This window comes from Pinus tabuliformis, chromosome 3_2 (assembly GCF_031772625.1).
Source record: "Pinus tabuliformis cultivar Carrire ecotype Pingquan chromosome 3_2, CPIR1, whole genome shotgun sequence".
In the NCBI taxonomy this organism is placed as follows: domain Eukaryota; kingdom Viridiplantae; phylum Streptophyta; class Pinopsida; order Pinales; family Pinaceae; genus Pinus; species Pinus tabuliformis.
In genome coordinates, this window is record NC_142302.1 from 1,280,038,151 (window position 1) to 1,280,061,755 (window position 23,605).

Here is a 23,605-nt window from a genome sequence, read left to right on the forward strand (position 1 = left end):
ATTATGCTATCATGTGGTTATGTTATCATGATGTTATGATGTCATGTGGATTGACACTCAACAGGATGATTATTGTAAATACTGTAATGAATTGTGTTATAAAGCTCCACTATGCGGTGTGTTGTCATGTCGTCATGATGTTCCTTTCTTTTGAGTAGATCTTTCATTGTCAATACTGCATCGAGTTGTGTTATAAAGCTCCATGAGCAATATGTCTTCTTTCAACATGTTGCTAAGGTATATGTGTGATTGAACACTGAGGATGGTGCCCCCCAAGGGGGAGTGTAAGGTCCTCGGGCGCGGGCGCGGTTGGGCGCCGGGCGAGTCGGCGTGCACGACGGGCGCGGGTGCGGGCGACCGACGAGTCGGGCTGCACGATGGGCGCGCGGGCGACCGGCGAGTTGGGCTGCACGATGGGCGCGCGGGCGGGCCAATGCGACGAAGTGCGACATAAGAAATGCGATGATGACTTATACCCATTGAGCGTAGGAGAGTATGGGCGAAGGCCGACATACATGAGGGCGTTCAAAGGGGTGTGATAACCTTGTTTTGGGGGCCGGCTGGACAACCACCACCCACGTTAAACCCACATTAACATGCGTATATATGGCATGGCGTTGAGGCTTCATTTGGCATTCAAACAAGCTTGGACAACTTCGCATAGAGTTCAAGGGTAAACAAGTGCGCAGTTTTGGAAGGAGTGCGCATAGCTCATGCGCATTACTTGAAGGCGCAGTCTTGGAGATACTTAGAGCCGGTCGAGGGTTGGGAAAGGTGTGCCCAAGGTTGTCTTAAGTGCAGAATTGTGTCGGGATTGACAAGGGTGTCTTGGTGGCTCGGGTGAGCACCCACCCTTCGTGCAAGGCGTGCACATGGTTATTGTAAAAGGCTGATTTGCCTATATTGTAAAAGAAGCTAAGTATTGGCTTGGAGTTTGCCAAGCATTACTTGTGATGATTGTATTATTAAAAGAAGATTGATTATTATATATTGTTGGGCAGACTCATTGTTCAGGGAGTTGCCCCTCCCTTTATACTGTGCAATTGTTGTTCTTGTTATAATTGTTGTTGATAATGAATGAGTATGGGTGTTCATTGGTATAAAGGATAAACATAATTTTACTTGGTTGCAAAACACAAACTAAGTAAGGACAAGTGAATTAGGCGTAGTCCATGAATGTTAGTATTGGTGAAAAGAAAGCGTTTGGTGGTCCGCACCTCGCTATAAGCGGTTGGAAGACTACCGTAGGTGTAGGGGCGTGACAGGGAGGGTTCTGTAATTGCCTTGGTGAAAATTCCATGTAATAAACGTTAAAAACAATAACCACGGATGAATATGACACTTATTCCAAGCTAAATGATGGGCAGGACATCCTAGTGTGTGTTCATTTGGTTGTTTATGGCTAAGGAAATTGGTAAAGACAATGGCTAAGGCTTTGGAAAGACAAAATGGCATTTTTGGCACATTTATTTATGAAAATAATGGAAATTATAAGAAAAAGGAGGTGAAAGGTCACAGGTTGCATGTGAGGAGGAAAATAATGGAAAATGAAGAAAATAGAGGCCTCATTCATAAACAGGCTTATGAGGATCAGTTGGTAACCTTTTGTCGTTTAGCTTTGGAGCTCTCTCATTATTCTCTCTCTCTCACACTCTTGGACACTTAGAGTTTTCTTGGAGCACTTTGGCATTAGAGCAAGAAAGGAAAAAAAGGCAAGAGGAAGCAAAGATCAAGCAGGGAAAGGCATGATCAAGCAACTACAATAGGCTTCATTGCAGGTATCAACTTGCATGTATATTTTCCTTGCTAGATTTCGCATGCATGAGATTGCATGTGTTTCTTTCCTACCATGGCATGGATTTTGCCAGGTGTGACAGTATTTTCAGCCTAGCCTTGCCATTTCCTGATAGCTTTGATGAGATGGGTTCTCTCATGTGGTTTGTGTGGGATGGCCGGATTGGATTCGACGCTGAGTGGGTGGATCTTCGAATTGACAAACACATGGTAGTGGTCCCTGAACCGGACTGAGGATGCATGAAGCCACTGGCCTAGTAACCCTTGAACCAGATTGTGGGTTGCAGTAAAGCCAGATTATGTGTCTCAGTGGGCATAAGAATCCTTGCCGGTGAATGACGGGATATACGATAAAGCCAAGAGGTGGATTTTCTCTCCGTTGGGCCTAGTGATTCCGGGATGGAATGCATAGTAAAGCCTAGAGGGTATGTCTCGGTGTAGGGCCTAGTGATCCTTGGATAGGAATGCAGATGCACTACAAAGCCTGAGAGACTAGGAGGCACTTAAATTCCTCACGGTGTAGGCGGAGAACTTTGGTGGCATCCACATTAATTGATGTGTTATATGAGTCCCACATTCATGCTTAGAATATGGCATGGGTGTGATTGGATGAAGAGAGACCTGACTCAGCCAATCTATGGTCAGGTGGAACACAGTAGTATCATCACTAGTTGGTTCATTGCATTGATTAATGAGAAATTCATTCCATTGATGCTCATGTGTAAATGTACTGGTGTATATATGGGTTTTGATGGTTGATATGTTATTGTAATTTTGTTCCTATTATGCTGGTTATATGTTCATTTTATGGCAACAACTATGTTTGGTTCTCAGCATGTTTTTACTTATATTTGAATGGATATTGTATCTATGAACTAATAAGTGATAAGACAACGAATGACATGAGGAAATAACGGTTCATGACGATTACTAAATAAGTAAGAAATCCCTATGCTTAACTCTGTTGTTTACACCTGTAGGATACATGCCGATGATATGTTTGATGAAATGCCTGTCATGGGTAGTAGGGGTCTGGCTAAGACCTTAACTATTTACTTTTGCATCATTGTTTCCCTATACTTTACTTAATTATGAGATTTCATTTCATTCTAGGCAGTGGCTTGGGCTATGGGCTTGAAAAAGTGGCTCAAATCTCGGAGTCGCTGGCACATAATTGACAAGTTTCATCCATAGTTGCTAGCATGCAGGTCTATGAGAGCGATTTTAAGTCTCTGGTCGCTCCCTTGCCCATAACATGAGAGCGACTAAGCCTTAAATTGTCCAGAACAGAGTGGGACCCAGGGACAGGCTGTTTGAGTGGTTGACTTGTCTCCTAAGGTCTCTGTTGATGATGTTGGAAGGCTGCGTGTGATGTTTCGTTGATTCCACTTCCTTAAGGTTACCTAGGAGGTCGAATATGATTATAGTAGCCTCTCGTCTCATGTTTACCCCAATTGACATGATTACTTAGATGGATATAAGAAGAGGATATTACACCAAATAAAGTGCCATAGACCCAAACCCACCCACTTCCACTTGCCTTCCAACCCACATTCATTAGCCACTTGCCTTCAAAATATTAAACATTACTTTGGAGAATAAATTTTAAATTTATTTTTAAAATTTTTCGGCACTCATGAAATTATCACATTAATTTCTTTAGTGCTCCTTTTTAGAGTGAAAATATACCAACACTAACCTATGTTTGCCACTAATCTAAGTGCCATTTCATACGAATTAGACATTGCGTCGACGGGGTTCTCTTGAAACAAAATGACAATGGGAAAGACATGTCTCAATTCTACGAACACCAGACTGATCTGACCTCTTCGAACGTTCCGATTTCCTTCTCTGCCCTTCCATTTTAATTAATAACGTGAGCGGGTTTCCCAGGATTTCGACGTTTCAAGGCTTCGAAGATCTCAGATCGAGAATCATGGCGTTCGAAATTCTGGATTCCCGTGTTGGTGGGGCAATGGGAGGCAGCAGAAGCCGCAGCAGAGTGATGGATTTTTTCAAAAATCTTCCGCCCATGGAGCAGATGCGTTCTGAGGAAATGAGCATGGTGCAGTTAATTATACCTGTGGAATCGGCCTACCTAACAGTTACCTATTTAGGGGAGCTCGGCCTTCTGCAATTAAAGGACGTAAGTTTCCATCCGCTCCATTCACCTCCCAAATCTATTCGAAAGGGAAAAACAAATACCCGTCAATGATATTTTTTGGAGCTCAACTGAGCAAAATTGACTGTTCGGTACATCTTTAAAACAAACTGGGTTTTCTAGTTTTTCAGTGCTGAATGTTCGGCCACGATGCATTACTAATATAATTTTTTTAATAAGATCTTTCAATTCAATTTGTCTTGATTGTTTATATGCAATAAATGATTTTAATTTTCAGAGATTTTCCACGACTCATCTTCATGGTTTTTTTAATAAGATCTTTCAATTCAATTTGTCTTGATTGTTTATATGCAATAAATGATTATAATTTTCAGAGATTTTCCACGACTCATCTTCATGGTTTATTTGTATATACCACATAAGTTTAAAAATTCCATCCAGTGGTGGATCTTGTCAACTTTGAACATACTACCTGATCTACCAACACAATTTGTATTTGGCAGAGCATATTGAAATAGGATTTGTAACAGGTCAACAGGCAGACGACTAATTGCGGGGATCGAGGAGCTTCACACTATTGATTAAGTTTCCATTCCCAGAGGCTTTACCCAGCACCTGAGGGTAGCCTCGGCAAACCTAGAGGTAGGGATCGAACTTGCGGCACCTGGAGACCAAAGCCACATGTTCATATTCCAGATCCACGCCCACTGCCATGTTCTTCTCAAGTCCTCCCATTTCTAGAGTTTGTTGGGCTGCGCTATAGTGGTAGGTGGGGACGTCGCCACCGTGATGATCCATGTACGAATTGAAGTGGACATGCCCTACCTATTCATGTGCTGTATTAAAGCAGTAAAAGAACCACGTTTATGCGATTGTTTTACCCGGTTGCTTCCTTTGTACACAAAACACAGTTTCTTAGTACCTCTGTCTAAACAAAACGTATTTCAATTTTCACTAGAAAAGGAAAAAATGATTCAGAGTGTAAACTTCCTTCTTTTGCTGGAAACGACCTCACGGACCACTTTTATATCTCACGTCTTTAGAGTTTTATAACGCAAACGCATGGAAACAATTAGTTTGGGAGCCTAATGGCATGCTAGTTTGTACTAAAGTTCTATAAACTAACATTGCAAATCATGAAGGTTGCATATTATCATGAATCTCAGGGCAATGAAGCAAACTGGGAAATGGTCGAGAGGGTCAATATTAAAGATTCTAAGTTTTGAAGATTAAAGACTTTAAGCCTCCTAGAAAACAAGAGCATATACAGACTTTTCTTGGAACTTTTTGGTGCTTTTTTGAGATGAATCCACATGCGTGTGTTGAAGTCTTCTTGCCTGCCCACCTAAGGGCCTACAAAGATAGATCGATGTTTTGTCTGTAAGACAACAAATTGGAAACCAAACTCAACTATATATTAAGAATTGATGTGTATGAATGATGTACATAGTCTACATATACATACCTACGAGAAACCGTTGAATCAGTGTCCGGGTCTTCTTGGACTCTAATAACCACTCACCATAACACAAACTTAATCCCAAGGATTAGCTGTCTAACATTCCCTCCTTAATCTGAAGGGATGTATCAAAGTCCAAAAATGAGAGTTCAAAATGCAAAAATGTCTCTCCGAAATGGTTTTCAAGGATGACTACAAACCAAGGATGGTGGTTTTTAAGAGAAAACCACAAACGATGCCCACATTTGGAACCTTCATAGCAGTTTTCAGATCAATAAAAAATGTCAATTCTAGAACCATCAATGTAGTTCCTCGAACAATTCCAAATCTGGAAGTGCTCGTTCACAAACAACTCATTCAGGAAACACGAAAGTCTCTATAGCTACAACTCTAGCTCTAACTGGTACATGTTGTGGCTCAGGGTCTCTTGTGGATCTCTGATTCAGTCTTGCTTGACAAATCTTTGAACCTGTAACAGACTATCGCAACTCTATCAATTTCCCCTTTGTCAGATACAGGGTGAGAAGATAAAGTATTCTTCATCACTGCAAGGCTGGTTAATACTCTTGAACATATCTTGTGGTATGACCTGTAAATCTTCTTGGCTGCTTTAGACCAATCCCAAGAAGTAATCCATCCAAAATTTAGTTTCTCTCTTGCAACAGTGTTCTTTCTGGAACATCTGTTTGAATGGTGATTGCGCTTTCCACAATGCTCACATAGGTGAAGATCAAAACACTAATCTTTCACATGTCCAACTCTATCACAATGTTGGCATTGATTGATCAACTTGTTCTGGAACAACGTTATCTAGAAATCTAGCACTACGAAATTGTATAGGTTTAGAAAAATCAAGAATATGAAAAGATACATCCAAAACATCCTTATTATATCCCAAACCAGTTCTGTTTTTACTGTGTACAATTTCTTCCCACGGTCTTCGAAAGGTTTTGGGAATTGTAGGTCACATTTGTATGCAAATGACTCTTGCATACCCTTGCCTGAACATGACTTTCCGCTGCATCCAAATTTGCTTTTGAAATCACTTCATTACTCTTCGACTGCTGTTTGGAATTAGGATCATCTCGCTATACTTGAAACTCAATTTGGAGAAAATCCGCTGGCTCCAATGCATCATGTAAAAGGATTTTGATATCAACAAGACTTAGTTTGCTGACATATACCGTTTCATCAGCAATGGAACTAATGAGATTGTTTAATATATCTAATACATTTTTAATTTGGGCCATTTTAATCAATCTCAGGTGTTGGGTTCAATAAAAAATGCACTTGTTCTACAAAACACAAATCACAATGCAGACAACTTCAAAAATTTCTGGCCAAAATCTCATGTGCAGGAGAAGCAACAATTTCCACTGAGTAACAAATCAGTTTACCATCATACTTCAAGCAAAATCAGAAGATCGCGCAAAATCAAAAGATCATTGAAGCTGGGAGGTTCAATGACCGACCTCTAAAATAAAGCACCATGCACGTTCTTCCTCCTGAAAACTTTGTAATAGGGCTTTTGCTGCATCATCTCGCTAAGCAGAAGTAAAATCATATTCATAATTTTTGCAACTATGACTATATCACCTTTGATGCTCACAATGTAGGGAATATATGTTCTGATCACCGAAATGCAATGTCAAGGAATTTGTGAACAATTAGAGGATAATAATACAAATGTGACTCCACCATTATCTTATGTTGGGATTTTCAATCTTCCAAGAATCGAACCCTGACAAGTTTGTCCAGTTATGGACTTAAACACGTAAAATCCAAATATTTATCAAAGGTTGGTTACGAAGATAATGCCAAGACGTGGAAATACGGGCCAACTTACACCTTCACTTGCTTCAATGGCAGTTGTACGCCCTTTTTTGTTGTTGTCTGAGTGAGTAGGGAAACCCTTCAACAACACCAAATTCCAATCGGTGATTTAAGGTAGGTTCAAGGCAAATGTAGCACGTATGAGTTGTTGAACGCTATATTCTCACTGCTACTACATGCAGAGCTTCAACGGACTTGATTTCACATTTCTCAACACTGCTTCAATGTCAGGCTTCAAGGCACAGTTCAAGAATGAGAGATATGACCATCACCAACGAGAACTCTGTATAGTCTCCATAGAATAGAACGCCCATCGGATAGGGAATAATTTTTATTGGTTGATTCATGACCAACAGCAAAGCTGCCCTAGTGCAGTGAGACAACAATATTCTGAATTTTAAAATTACTGAAATATTATTTGACTATTTTCGTACCACAGATCAATACTTCTGATCTTACAGAATTTTGTCAATCTTTGCAGAATGTTACCAAAGTCCTGGTTTTCTCCACTGGGCTGTTTATACAGAGCCTCTCACCTCTAATCTCTGATTTTTTGTTCCTATGCAGCTGTATAGAGAAATACACAGTAAAACGAATGCGCACAGGTTACATACCTCTCAAATGTTTCGGTGCTATTTGACTGTATAGGAAATCTAGAGAAATCTACAATCAGAGAAGAGAAGGATGCGATAAACACAAGCAACATTCACTGTAACATCCAGTAGTTTTGTCAAAGATTTAGCGGCTCGCCTTCTTGAAAGCTGTAATTTTGTCTTGCGAAGTTGCATCCATGAGAAAGGCACCACAGCATTCGAAACTCCTCCTTCAGTAACGTAGACTATCTGCACTCACGGATTTTGAAAGAACTCTCTTGCTAGATTTGCAACATATATTGGTCTTGCAGGTTTCCAATATGTATTGATATCACGTTCATTGCATATCAATATAGTTGAAATTCGATTTCAAATTCAAGAAACCTGCCAAAACATCATGGTTGCTTCTCCTGTGCACAATCTATTACAATATTTCTTTTCGTGCCGCCAATGATCACAGTTCTATGTCTACTTCTTTTTAATTCCTTCACAATCCATCGATGGCAAACACGGCAATTCGTCGACAATTAAAAAACGACAATTAAAAACAAATACTGCAAGTTTTAAACCTGCACAAGTTTTAACATGCCCTCGTCGATCCACCAGGCTTGGGGGCTCTGCAACTTGTCAATTTGTTTCAGATCGGCTTCACCAGGTTCCAGCCCCTGACAACAATAGTTCGTTGCGACCAACAACAATCAGGTAGTGACAAACTTAAAAATAGTTCAACAATCCGTCAATGACTCGGCTGCGATCAACAACGCTGCGGCCACGTGAAGTCAGACCCACCAACCTTCCTTTTCCCCCTCGGTGCCGTGGAATTCGCAGCTTCCCTTCACACAAGTCCTTTTCGATTGGCTTCTCACAATGGAATTCATCTCTCATCTTGTGCCATCCTTCGCTGAGTCTGCGTACACCAACTCAATAACAATTGGAAGGGGGCATTTTTGTGAAGAGCATAGCCCAGGAAAGCTACAACACCACGAAAGCCACAAAACTAGTGGCTGAACTCTGAAAGGCCACAAAACTGGTGGCTCAACTTAACAATAGGGTGGATGAACCTCCGCTTTGATAGCACTATAAGACAACAAATTGGAAATCAAACTCAACTATATGTTAAGAATTGATGTCTATGAATGATGTACATAGTGTACATATAAATACATACAAGAAACCGTAGAATCAGTTTCCGGGTCTTCTTGGACTCTAATAACCACTCACCATAACACAAACCTAATCCAAGGGATTAGCTTTCTAACATTGTTCAATTCTATACCTTCGAATCTTGATAGTTGATGGCTAACTTGGGTAAAGCCAAGGCTATAATATTCAATGCATCAAAGCGAGTTCCATCAGATTTCCATCTCCATTTTTGAGGGAAAGAGACTAAGATCACTACAATTAACACACATGTGAGCGCTCAGTTCACGAAAACTCCTTTCAGCATGCAACATGCCCTCTAGAGTCTAGCCTTTACTCAATAGGAAATGGTTCCCTTTGCCTTCTTGACAGACAATGCTCCCAGAACTACTCCTAGGATATCTCATCCATGATGCACCTATTGGACACAATCATTAGGCCCATGGTCCTCCTACAGTTTTGAGATTTGGGAATTGAGTTTGCTTTAGGTCTTTGGCTAAGTTAGAGAGAATCCAAAAGCCCTTTCTTAGGTGCATCATCTGATGCAAGCTAATTGCCGCTGAGTCAATCGTTTAGGTGGAGTTTGGGGCTCAACCTCTTTGCCTTGGGGCCATCTTCAGTGTATTTTTTCTTAACAAAATCACATATTTTGGGGACTTGACCTTTGGGCGAGAGAGTGTAGTAACCTAGGGTAATTTTTGGCCCTAGGGTTCCTCTGTTTGCTAGGGTTACAATAAATCAATAAGGTTGTACAACAGCAGTATTCATTCACCCAATAGTGGGCAGCATTGAAATATCACAAAATTTCCACAGTAATAAATGTCCCCAGCAGTGATATGATTCTTTAAACAACACAACAGTAGCAGTGCACATTTATTCAGTAGTAAGCACTTTTATTGTATACAGGAATTACAAATTTCCATAGTAAGATGAAAAACTACATTAGAAATAGGGCTGACTGCCCAAAACAGTAATTGTATTTAATACAAAAATCCACCAGATTATTCAGCCAATACTCAACAGCTTGGCTGTTGATCACACTGTTTCAATTCTGTGCTACTAGATTTACAACAGCTGACTAATTGACAACAACTTGCCTTCTAACTTGGCTAATACCGACCAATCTGCTTCACTGTGACAAATTCAGTGAAACATGAATCTCCGATCACTCGCGATTAATCACGAGTCAAACTCTGCTCTTCCCTCAAACGATCCGATTCAACTATGGGCGAGTCAAACTTGCGTTGACCATGTTTGACTCGTGGTCAATGTGAGTTTCACTTGCGACTCACCGATTAATTGCGATTTAGGCGACTGAGGTGATTTTCAACCCTCAACTCAAGGGGCACAGGTTTTAACTTTTAGGGTTCCCGCATTTTTCGCTGCGTAGTTTAGTTAGGTTAAAAATTAAAAGTCGGTCTGTAATTGACTTTTCTCACTGCTCAGGCCTACAACTCATACGTCGAGAAGGTAATAGAGGCATGGTTTCAGTTTCAATTTACTCCACGTAATAGAGTCGTAGTGTAATAGAGGCGCAGTGTGCAGTGTGCTCCATTGTAGCTTTAGCATGTGCTTGGTCAAAGATTTCAGTAGCAAACCATTATCGCACCATTTTAGCAGCGATCAACAGATTTCAGTTACTGTTGTTTTACTGATTAGTATGCAGTATTTTATAAACTTTTAGAAGCAAGTGCTTCTGGTTCGATGTAATCACAGGTTAGGAGTCAAGACCCAATACTTTGGATCATGTTTGGACTCATAACATATATGAGATAGTTATTCATTCATGATATTTTGGACATCTATTGATATTATGCATTGTTTGGACATGGCTTTATTGAATATCAATGAAAAATGTTTTTTGTTTTTGCTTTTTTTTTTTTTTAATTCAATATATGTGTATATCTTAAATTATTGAATTAACCGATTTTTTCCCCATTTTTCCCCGATCCGATTAAAACTCTTCGCTCTTTTGCCTCGCCGATTTATTGCCGATTCCGAGTCTGGTAACATTGGACAAATTTGTGACGACGGCAGGTTTGGTGCCAGGAACAAACCCAGTTATGCAACTGTTGTGTTTCGATTAGCCTCATATTTGGCCTTGCGGGCAGACTGTGGCCAGACTGCGGTCTCTGAAGCCCCTGCGGCATGTGGATGTCTGTGGGTTGTCTCAGGATGCGCTGAATTGCCTCAGAATGCGAGCAAATTTCTGCCTTACAGATGCCACAAATTCCACCTCAGAAATGCCACGAATTCCCGCTGTTTTTCCAGATAGATGAATCCCATGATTTCCAGATCAGAACAGAAGATAAATGAAAATTTTACTAACTAGGGCAGAATCTTTCACCACTGAAATTAGTAGAGGAAAATGGGTCTTAAAACACTTACCACAACTCAAGAAAACAGATGTATTTGATCCAATTCAATGATGATGATTCCAACTTCTCTGTTGAAAATAATAGCGAGAAAAGGTTCCTTGTTTTGTGCCTTAATCAAAGGAACTACAATGAGTTTCTCTTTGAGCATGCATGAGTTCCTATGAGTTAGGAGCTAATTTCTAAAAAGTAGGATGTGTTCCTAAAATTTAGGGCAAAATCCTAAATTTTAGGAAGTGTTCATGAACTAGTTAACTGATGTGTCAAAGTGGAAGGCCAAGTTATCAGTCTTCTAGTGCAAGTTAATTGAGGAAAAAAACTTGTGGTTGAGTCTCAAGAGATAGGATGAGTTGCATGAGCAGTTTACTCATGCTAACTCAATCAATCACAGACTCATTCCTTAATTAGAAATTTGCTAAACTTAGCCTTTCAAATTGCTTTAAAAGGAGGGAAGGCACATTGGTACTCATTGTTTTGTGAGCACAGGCTGGTGAGACAAAGCAATAGGAGTACGCCCAAGGGTGTGTGTGAACTTGTGAGGAAGACTGTGCAAGAGAAACTTGTGCACAGAATTATTGTGAGGAAGAGTTCCCTTGGGTAGTGCGCAAAGGCATAGGAGGAAACTTCTATTTAATAGGAGCACCTATTGTGCAGGGATTTAGGGTGCAGATCAGGCTACAAGAAGTGTGTTTTTCAAGCCTAGGCAAGGCAGGGAGAAGGGTGTATTCTCTATTGAAAACAGAGTTGTATTGTAAGAGATCACTCCTCAGTTTCTATCAATAATATTCTCAACAAGGAGAGGGTTTTCCTAGTTGGGTTCCCCAAAATTCTGTGTCTTGAATTGTGTGAATTGTGGTTATTTCTGTTCCTATTCCGCTGCAAAGTGTAGTAGAGAAATTATGTGTTTATTTGAGAAGAAATTATATTTCAGATTGCTCATAATAGCAGATCATAATTTTGTGGATTTTCTATATGGTATCGGAGAATGGATCAGAATAAAGATAGCACATCCAAGAGCAACTTGTCATAGAGAAGGACAGATTTTTGTTATTTCCTTCTGTGTTTGGAGGGCCGAGGCTAGGCAGAGAGCTGGCTGAGTTTAGTGACTGTTCTTGGCACAAGGTTGAGCAGTGATCTCTGTGGTTGAGCTGAAATTTTTTGTTTGTGATTTGGAGCAGGGCCGAAGTGCTGGATGGAGGCATCTAATACCAGTTCTAAAGCTATTTAAGGAGGCCAAGATACCATAAATTACAACGAAGAAAAAGGGAGTTCTGTACAGTCTTTTTTAGGCAAAAAGGGGTAATGTACAGTTGTACAAGAAGTTTTATCTAGGACAAATAAGACCTCAGATGCATGCTACAGAACAATGGACTACTTGAGGACAGGAACAGGTCGTTCCTCAAAGGTATGTTTTGTTCCTTCATGTTGATGTTTTGCTAAGTGGATATTGTTCAGGTTGGACAGTGTGTGTTTGGCATCTTAAGAGCAGTGAGGAGGGCTGCTAGTAGGTGTCAAAAGGAGCCCTAAGTGCAGACCTGTGAAGGACTATTAGGTGTGCTAGGAGAGGCAGTTTTAGAGGCCCAAGTGTTGAGATTTGTAGCTTGGGAGGTACTCCAAGCCCTAGGGTTTGGGGTTTGGAGGAATGAGCACCACAAATGTGCTTTGTGGGCTTAGAACCCAAGCTTGGGGTTTTGTACCCAAAGGTGTGGGGCCAAAACCATGAGGAGTTTTATTGGTTTGACTCTTGGAGATGGAAGAGGACTCTTAGAGAAGAAAGAGGCAACTTCAAGCACCAAGATTGGAGCTCTAGAAATGAAGATATTAATTTTTATATATTTCTGTTGGGCTAGAGGCACTAAAGACAAGTCAGCCTGCTTAGATTAGTGCCATCAAGGCATGCGTTGAGGCCCAAGTGAAGTGTATAAATAAGGGCGGCATTGGAGCTCATTGGGCACATCCAAGGAGCAACAAATCATAAGACAAACACTTCTGTTTTGGCCACAGATCAGGAGCAGACCTCAACGAAGGAGAGAAAGGTTTGGGTTTGGCATTGCTTGTGACTGTTTGAGGGGCGCAGAGATCAGAAAGCAGGGCCTAGCTGTTTTGGAGATTTTCTGGACTGTTGGTTGACGTTTTGGGTGGTTTCCTTGCTAATTCTTGAGGCTGCATATCCCTGTGGTGTTTGCAGACGAAGCCGAAGTCTGTAGCAGCCTGTTGGAGGGGCTGAAAGGCCTAAAAAAGGGAGCAGACCAGTCTTGGTAGACAGCGAAGGGAAGAGGAACCGAGGTGAAGAGAACAGCAGTTGTAGAAAGGTTTTTGTGACAGATTGGAAGGGCTGATGTGGACTGCTATTGTGCCCTAACCAGATGGCAGAACTACAACAGAGATACACCAGCCCTAAGGTATGTTGATGATGTGTTTAAGATTGATTTGTTGCTAGAGGATAGGTCTAGTTTGGACAGATTGATATTGGACATCTTGTGGTTGATGGAGGGAAACAAGGAGGTGCTCAAAGTAGCCTTAGATCAGCTTGCCAAGAAAGACATTGACAACTGTAAAGAGGGTGAATATTGGAGACTCAAGTGTTGATGCCTTGAAGGACAAAGGACAACTAAGATAGTCAGCCCAAGTTCATTGTTGGAGAAGGACATCTTGCAGTGATAGGTGGCAACCCTCCGACCCAAAGTTTGTCTTCATTGGAGCAGTGCAGGAAGGCATTAGAGGGAAGAAGTCCCAAAGGAGTTGAGGAGCAACAATGGGTAGTTGAGAGTTGTTCACAAACGGAGTTGTGAACAACTCAACAAGAGTCTCTATGTGTTGATGTGTTGAAGGACTAACGATAAGCTAGAGAGCAATTGGAGAAGCCGAGTTCAGTGACCTAAAGGAGCAGGACCATTGATAGAAGCAGGAGCTGCAGATTGGGAGCACAAGGACCAACAGTTGTGTTCAGGGTACGATCGAGGAGCTGTGATGGTGCGCAACATTAGCTAGATGATCAATGTATCTTGTTCTTGTATTCTTGTATCAGTGGATGTATGAGGGCCATTATCCCTGGTACGAGAGCCCTAGACTGTTGTATTAAAGTTGTTAATATAACGAAGTTGGGTTATTGAAATTGTAAAAAGTTGTCTATAATTATGCACTAATAGATTTATAGTTGTTTATATTTCGCTATGCAAAGTAATTTGTTGTGATACTTGGATTGGTAGCACCAGTGATTGTAAGATTTTAACTTACACTGCAGTATCGTCGAAAAATAACATGGTATCAGAGGTATTTTGAAGGGCCAGTGAATCAGAGTGTGCCCAACAAGGTGCAACTTTAGAGGAGTTGGTCACATTGTTGTTGAAAGGCTCGCAACGATGTCGAAGTTATAGGTTGGTCTATGGTATGAGGATAGGTTGGAAGGCTTGTCCAACTATAGTCCATGTAAGGAACAAATCAAGTTGGTTTTGATGCTGAACAGGATTTGGGACTTTGCCGAGAAAGAAATCAAGAAGCCAACAAATCATAAGGAGTTGGAAGTGTATGAAGAGTTCGATACGAAGGCGAATTTGATCATCCTAGACGGTGTCAAGGATTCCTTAATACCTCATATTTCCAGGAAGAACACTGCCCATGAGATGTGGGAAGCTCTTCAGAATCTGTTCCAAAATAAGAGTGAGAACCAGGTATTGGTATTACAGGATAAGTTGAAGGCCACCAAGATGATGCAGGGTGAAGGGTGACTTCGTATCTGATGAGGTTGTCTCAGGTTCGAGATGAGCTTGCCGCCATCATGTTAGGATATTCCGACACATAGGATATAGTTAAGTTCAACTTGGTCTAGTATAGAGTTAGGTATAGAGTTAGGTAAAGTGTCTTTCTTTACCGTTGTACATTTTGTAACTTACAATCCGACGGTCACGATATGTAGTGATCCGACGGTTCACTCTCACCTCGGTATTACCGACACTTGATCCGTGGCTTGACACCCGATTGGTCCATGAGTTCTATTTAAAGCGCATGGAGGGTCATTGTTCGTGTAATCCGTGCATGAGAGAAGCTTATGTAAAGTTTCATTCTTTGATTAATAAATTGCCTGTAGTACCCACGTTGGGACAGGCCGTGGACTGTTTCCCTCCTTGCACTTTGAGGGTTTTAACCACGTCAAAAATACTGGTGTATTGATCTGTGATCTAGTTGTGAGCGGTGTCCTTTTGGTATTCTTTCTGAGGAACTTACCCTGTAAATTCCTACATGGTATCAGAGCTATTTGAGGGCCGCGTCCGTTGGTGATCCAAATCTGAAGCCGGTAGAACTGCATGCGGCTGTCGTTTCCTAGATCTGCTGTTTCTGACTGCTTTCGGGCCGAGAGGACTGCTCTGTTGCGTTCGGAGCATCTGTTCCAGTGAGGAACCCCTTTCGTTTCACGCGAAAAGGTTTCCGGTAGCCCTAGCTGCGTCATTTTTCAGATCGGGAGGTATATAGTGTTTTTTGCAGTTTACTGTTATTTTCTCTCTACTTATTTCGGTCTCAGTTTATTTAGCCTTTTTTTTAACCGGATCTATACCTTTCATTTCTGCGTATGCTCTTTGCCCCGCGACTCTGTGCGATCTGGGCAAATCAGAAACAGAAAGGAAGGATTTTTCTCATGCGTATGCTCTTTTCCCTGCACCTTAGTGTGATCTCGGAAAATCAGAAACATTGAGAAAAATATTTAGTTTTTCGGCTAAAGCTAACTTTGAGATTTTTTTTAAAAATTTCTAGTTTTTTGGCTAAAGCTAACTTCGAGCCGCAAGGTTCGTTTTTCTTTGCATATTCGTGTTGGGTTTTGTGTTTTGTGTTTTGTAGGGAAAAAGAGCTTTCTCAAGGCAAGCACGCAAACCAAGCCCCCCCCCCCTCTCTCTCTCTCTCTCAAATTTTTTGTATAGATCAATTGGTTCAAAGCTATTTTAAGAGAGTAGAGGTCTTGGGTTCAAGTCTCCATTTTGTGGGGGCGGATTTTTTTTTCATTCCCGCACATTCGCGCACTTTGCCGGCAACGTCAACATTTTTTTTTAAAAAAAGCCATAACTTCTTCATCCGGAAGCCTTTTTCAGAGCCGTTTTTTTTAAAACCGCCTATTTTTTCGAGATCTATCCATTGGAACACTTACTTTCAGCATCTTCAGCTTCAGTTTTTTTTAAAATGGAAAGTCCATGCCAAGTCATTCTTGACAGCACTAACTACTTCCAATGGGTAGCCTACATGGAAGATTTACTTAGAAGTAAAGGTCTCTTCAGAATAGCCACAGACCAAGAGAAGAAACCAAAAGATGAAGACAAGGCTGCAAAATGGGAAAATAGACAAGATCAAGCACGTGGTTTGATAGGGATGTCTATTTCTCCTGATCTTAGATTCCACATTGCAAAACTTGAGACTCCTCATGAAGCATTAGAAAAACTCGCTAAAGTTTTTGGGATTAAAAATGAAATTAGAGCCCATCAACTTGAAAATGAGTTGCTTACTTTGGATCCTAATAATTTTTCTTGCATTGAAGATTTCTTGTCCAAATTCAAGACCCTTAGATATCTCTTGGAAGGTGTTAAAGTTAAGAAAGAAGATGGTAACCTTATTTATTCCATCCTTACTAAGTTGGGACCAGCCTACTCTGTATTTGTTTCCACTTTCCATTCTACAAGGGAAGCTTTCATTTGTCAAGGAAAAGACTACAAGGCCCCTTCCTTTGACTCCTTTTGTGATTCTTTAATAAGAGAACAAGAAAAACTCTTACACCTTGGTCTTCTTAATCTTGGAAACTCTTCCGCGAAAGCGTTAGCCGCCCAGCAGCAACCAAATTCAAAGAATCCTAAGAAGTCATATCCTCAAAAGAATGGTCCTAAACCATCTCAGTCGCAAAATGATAAGACCAATAAAAACAAATGGAAGAAGACTGATAGACATTGTAACTTTTGTAATCGAGATGGCCACTTAGAATCTAAATGCTTTAAGAAGATGGAAGCCTTGGAAGCCGCAATGAAGAAACATAACATCCATGTGGAGCCTACTTCAACTTCAACTTCCGGAATGGCACTTTCTGCATGTCGTTGTCAATCATCTCAGTCTGGTTATGCATTAAATGTATCTTCTTCTTCTTCTCATTCTCATGAGTGGCTCATTGATTCTGGAGCCTCTTATCACATGGCCAAAAACCAAGCCATGTTTTCTTCTTTAAATGATTGTAACACCAAAAATATATATATTGGTGATGATAGATCTCTTAATGTTGTAAGGACTGGAACTGTTCATCTAGACAATGGTCCGTTTAATGATGTATTATGTGTTCCAACCTTATCCTGCAACCTTCTATCTGTCTATCAGATAACTCATTCAGGTGAAGGTAAAATTGTTGAATTTTCACCTCATGATGTTGTAATCAAGGATCTAAAAGATCCTAAACAGATTCTAGCTACTGGTCTTGCTGATGATTCCAAAAGGTTGTATAAGTTTCACAACTTTGGGTCATCAAATCTTCCCTCAGTATTTGTTGCTCATAATGATGAAGTGAGCAAACTTTGGCATGAGCGATTTGGTCACTTAAACTATCGCTCCCTTCAGCATCTATGTAAAGAAAATATGGTGACAGGTCTTCCTATGGTATCTTGCAGAGATGGTGTTTGTTCCGGATGTGTACTCGGAAAACATCATCGGGACAGTTTTGACAAACGTGCCTCTTGGCACGCCTCAGCCCCTTTACAGCTTGTGCACAGTGATTTATGTGGTCCTCTTCCTGTTGCTTCATTCTCTGGCTGCAAGTACTTCTTAACTTTCATTGATGATTTCTCCAGACGCACTTGGGTATACTTCTTAAAACTCAAGAGCGAAGTATTTAACACCTTTTTGGCCTTCAAAGCCTTTGTTGAAAAACAATCTGGACATCAAATTCTTAAGCTAAGAACTGATAATGGTGGAGAATATGTTAAAAACACATTCATCAACTTTTGCACCGAAAATGGAATTCAAATGCAACATACTGTTCCATACACTCCACAACAAAATGGTGTAGCTGAAAGGAAAAATCGCACCTTAAAGGAAATGGCTAATTGTATGCTGCAATCTAAAGGACTCAGTCTTAGTTTTTGGGCCGAAGCAACTAATTGTGCAAATTATATAATCAATCGCACTCCTACTAAGGTTCTAGAGAATATCACTCCAGAAGAAGCTTGGAGTTCCATTAAACCAGATGTAAGTCACTTTCGTGTGTTTGGAAGTGAAGCATGGGCCCATATTCCAGATGAAAAGCATAAAGCTTTAGAACCTAAGAGTGAGAAATGTACTTTTGTTGGATATTCTGAAGATGTAAAAGGTTATAGACTTATTCCATTTAAGTCCAAAAATGTTATCATTAGAAGAGATGTAAAATTTGATGAAAATAAATCGGCCTGCGAGCCTAGTCCGGCGGATGTGCCACCTCTTCCTATCTCTTCTACTTTTGAAAACATTTCTTCTTCAGATGATGAAAGCGAGGATGATAATCCTCCCCCACCTTCTCAGGATCCTCAACTTCCAAGATGGGTCCGTGCTACTCGGGATGCAGCAGGTGATCTTGCCGGTGATCCTACAGATCAGCGACGTACACGTTCTCAGTTTGAAAGAGCCTCTTCTTTACTGGCTCAAGCTCCAGTAAATCATGATCCTGACACTTTTGCAGAAGCTTCAGGCCATCCACATTGGGAAGCAGCTATGAATGAAGAATATCATTCATTGATGACAAATGATACATGGGATCTTGTTCCTCTACCAAAGGGACGCAAACTTGTTAGATGTAAATGGGTTTACAGAACCAAGTATGGACCAGATGGGAAAGTTGATAAACATAAAGCTCGTCTCGTTGCTAAGGGCTTTTCACAGGTTGAAGGCATTGACTACACTGAAACCTTCTCCCCTGTTGCCAAAATGAACTCTATCCGCCTTGTTCTTTCCCTTGCTGCCTCTTTAAAATGGGAAGTCCATCAGATGGATGTTAAATCTGCCTTCTTGCATGGGGACTTGCAGGAAGAAATCTATATGGAACAACCCATTGGCTTCATACAAACAGACTCCAGCCTTGTTTGTCGACTTAAGAAATCCCTTTATGGCCTCAAGCAAGCTCCTCGGGCTTGGTATGCCAAAATGGATAGCTTTCTTTTAGAATCTGGCTTTTCTAGGTGTCATTCTGACAATACTGTCTACACCAAGAAAGTGGGCAACTCTCTTATCATCCTTGTTCTTTATGTTGATGATCTTATTCTTACTGGTAGTGATCCCAACCTTATAAACCATGTGAAGTCCAGCCTTAAAAAGAAATTTGAAATGACAGACTTAGGACACTTACACTATTTTCTCGGTCTTCAAGTCTTGCAATCCCAGGAGGGTATTTTCCTTTCCCAGTCCAAGTATGCTTGTGATATTCTTCGTCATTTTCACATGGAAGACTGTAAGCCAGCCCCTTCTCCCTTTCAGTCTGGAGTCAAACTTTCAGTCTCTTGTACTTCTCCTGAAGTTGATGCTACCTTATACCGTCAACTTGTCGGAAAACTCTTGTATTTAACCCATACTCGTCCTGATCTTTCCTTTGCTGTTGGCCTTGTTGCTCGTTTTATGCAAAACCCCCGTGAAAGTCATTGGAAAGCAGCTAAAAGAATACTTCGTTATGTTCGAGGTACAGTACAGTTTGGGATTCATTACAGTGCCAAAGCAGCTCCTCTGTTAGTTGGTTTCACTGATTCTGATTGGGCTGGTGACCCTAATGATCGGAAGTCTACTGCCGGTTATGTCTTCACTCTTGGTTCAGGACCTATTACATGGGCTTGTAAGAAACAGGCTGCCATTTCTCTTTCGTCAGCAGAAGCAGAGTATCGTGGTGCCGTGGAAGCTAGTAAGGAAGCCTTGTGGCTTCGTCAGATCCTATCAGAGTTTGGCTTTGAGCAGCAGCATCCAACCACACTTTGGTGTGATAATCAAAGTGCCATTCAGCTATGCAAAGATCCAGTCCAGCATCAGCGCAGCAAACACATTGAACTACACATGCACTTCATCCGAAAGCTCATTCATGACCATGTTCTTGAAGTGCAATATTGTCCAACAGATGATCAGGTTGCAGACATCTTCACAAAGGCTCTCACAGAGGCGAAGTTCACTAAACTTCGATATATGCTTGGAGTTCAGGAAGTTGTCACTAAGGGGGGATAGGCTCTAGTGCCTCCTTCCTTCTCCTATTGTGTCATATTTGTAAATCCTTCAATCCTATCCCAAGTTGTTCTTAAGGGGGGATGTTAGGATATTCCGACACATAGGATATAGTTAAGTTCAACTTGGTCTAGTATAGAGTTAGGTATAGAGTTAGGTAAAGTGTCTTTCTTTACCGTTGTACATTTTGTAACTTACAATCCGACGGTCACGATATGTAGTGATCCGACGGTTCACTCTCACCTCGGTATTACCGACACTTGATCCGTGGCTTGACACCCGATTGGTCCATGAGTTCTATTTAAAGCGCATGGAGGGTCATTGTTCGTGTAATCCGTGCATGAGAGAAGCTTATGTAAATTTTCATTCTTTGATTAATAAATTGCCTGTAGTACCCACGTTGGGACAGGCCGTGGACTGTTTCCCTCCTTGCACTTTGAGGGTTTTAACCACGTCAAAAATACTGGTGTATTGATCTGTGATCTGGTTGTGAGCGGTGTCCTTTTGGTATTCTTTCTGAGGAACTTACCCTGTAAATTCCTACACATCAGTGAGACTGTTTTAGATTCTTAGATGGTGAGGATTGCCTTGAATAGGTTTAACTTCGTATCTGACGAGGTTGTCTCAGGTTCAAGATGAGCTTGCTGCCATCGATGACACTGTTTTGGATTCTGAGATGGTGAGGATTGCCTTGAATAGGTTTACTCCAAAGTGGAAGCCGTTCATCATAGGGATTGTTGCCAGGGACAAGCTGCCAGACTAGAACAGGTTGTGGGATGACTTCATGTAGGAAGAGTTGCGAGACGAGGATCTTTATCCAAAGAAGGCTTCAAATGATGATGCGGCACTTGTAGTAAGAATGAAGGGCAAGCATAAGAAGGAATTGAGTAAGATCAAGTGTTTCAACTGTGGTGAGTTTGGTCATTACTCGATGATGTGTCCTAAGAAGATGTAGGGAGATGACGAGAAGAAGGGGAAGGCAGTTGCAGATGTCGCTACTTCTACCGAGGTAGATGACCTCTCTAGGAGTTGGAGAGTGAGGACTTTGCATTGATCTCTCATTTCTCGTAGGGTACCATCAACGGGGCTGCATAGTATGTGGATAGTGGAGCGTTGAAGCATATGACAGGGTCATAGGATGTATTTGAGACCGTGCTGAGTGGGACTTCAAGTTACACATGGTGTTGGGCAACAACAGCCAAAAAGAGATCAAGGATTAGGTGTCATGCCATTCAGGATGGAGTCAGGTCAGGTCAGGTGATGTGAGTTCAAGATGTATTATCTGTACCAGGACTTAGATATAACGTGATGTTTGTCTCAACGATCGAGCAAAAGGGATTTGAGGTGTTGTTCCAGGGTGGAAAGGCGAGACTCAGGCCCAGAGGCTTTAGCTTCGCAGTTGTCGTGATTGGAGTTAGAGAGCATGGTCTATATAGGCTGACGGGCAAGCCTGTAGATCATAAGAAGAAGAAGGAAGAGAAGGTCCTGGTTCTAGAGGTTCAGAGGGAGCCAAGTTCTAGAGGGAGTTTGCAAGTTCAAACAGAGAATGTGTAGCCCAAGAATAACGCGTGGTCAGTGGGGAGTAAGTGTACTTCTATAACTGGCAAGAATGAATCTTGGAATGGCCAGAAAGCATTTAAGGAGAAGAAGAAGCAGGAGGCTTCTAGTGACAATGACACTTCCGAGAAGGGCGCAGTCCATGCTTCAGCATTTGCTAGAGTTATGGGCATCAGGAGTTGGCTAGTGTTGCCAGCAGTGACAATGATGATGAGTTACTTCCTAGTCTTGGAAGTACCTCCCTCACTAAGAGGGAATGTTGAGATTTGTAGCTTGGGAGGTACTCCAAGCCCTAGGGTTAGGGGTTTGGAGGAATGAGCACCACCAATGTGCATTGTGGGCTTAGAACCCAAGCTTAGGTTTTGTACCGAAAGGTGTGGGGCCAAAACCATGAGGAGTTTTATTGGTTTCACTCTTTGATATGGAAGAGGACTCTTAGAGAAGAAAGAGGCAACTTCAAGCAGCAAGATTGGAGCTCTAGAAACAAAGATATTAACTTTTATATATTTTTGTTGGGCTAGAGGCACTAAAGACATGTTGGCTTGCTTAAATTAGTGCCCCCAAGACATGCATTAAGGCCCAAGTGAAGTGTATAAATAAGGGAGGCGTTGGAGCTCATTGGGCACATCCAAGGAGCATCAAATCATAAGACAAACGCTTTTGTTCTGGCCAGAGATCAGTAGTAGACCTCAACGAAGGAGAGAGAGGCTTGGGTTTGGCATTTCTTGTCACTGTTCGAGGGCCATAGAGATCAAGAATCAATGTTGCGCTGTTTTGGAGGATTTTTGGGCTGTTGGTTGAGGTTTTGGGTGGTTTCCTTGTTGATTCTTGAGGCTGCATATCCCTGTGCTGATTGCAGACCAAGCCGAAGTCTGTAGCAACCCATTGGAGGGGCCAAAAGGCCTAGAAAAGGGAGCAAACCAGTATTGGTAGCTAGCGAAAGGAAGAGGAACAGAGGTGAAGGGAAACGACAACTAGAGAAAGGTTTTTGTGGTAGATTGGAAGGGCTGATGTGGACTGCTATTGTGCCCTAACCAGATTGCAAACCTACAACAAAGATACACCAGCCCTAAGGTATGTTGATGATGTGTTTGAGATTGATTTGTTGCTAGAGGATAGGTCCAATTTGGACAGATTGGTATTGGGCATCTTGTGGTTGCTGGAGGGAAATACGTAGGTGCTCAAAGTAGCCCTAGATCAACTTGCTAAGAAGGATGTTAACAACTGTAAGGAGGGTAGAAGATTGGGGCTCTAGTGTTGAAACCTTGAAGGGCAAAGGACAATTAAGAGAGCCCAAGTTCATTATTGGAGAAGGACATCTTACGATGATAGGTGGCAACCCTTTGGCCCAAAGTTTGTCTTCATTGGAGTAGCAAAGGAAGGCATTAGAGGGAAGAAGTCCCAAAGGAGCTGAGGAGCAACAATGGGCAATTGAGAGTTGTTCACAAACAAAGTTGTGAACAACTCAACAAGAGTCTCTATGTGTTGATGCGTTGAAGGACTAACAATCAGCTAGAGAGTAGTTGGAGAAGCCGAGTGCAGT

General features: G+C 41.5%; 1 protein-coding gene across 1 annotated transcript in view; it reads left to right on the forward strand.

Annotated features, from left to right (window-relative positions):
- Nucleotides 1-3,523: 3,523 nt before the first annotated feature.
- LOC149185416 (V-type proton ATPase subunit a1-like) overlaps nucleotides 3,524-23,605 on the forward strand; it is a 270,968-nt gene continuing 250,886 nt past the window's right edge. The window contains exon 1 of the mRNA XM_089417936.1: nucleotides 3,524-3,940. Within this exon, the coding sequence (XP_089274062.1) occupies nucleotides 3,731-3,940 (210 nt within the window). The 5' untranslated portion in view covers nucleotides 3,524-3,730. The remainder of the gene's footprint in view (nucleotides 3,941-23,605) is intronic.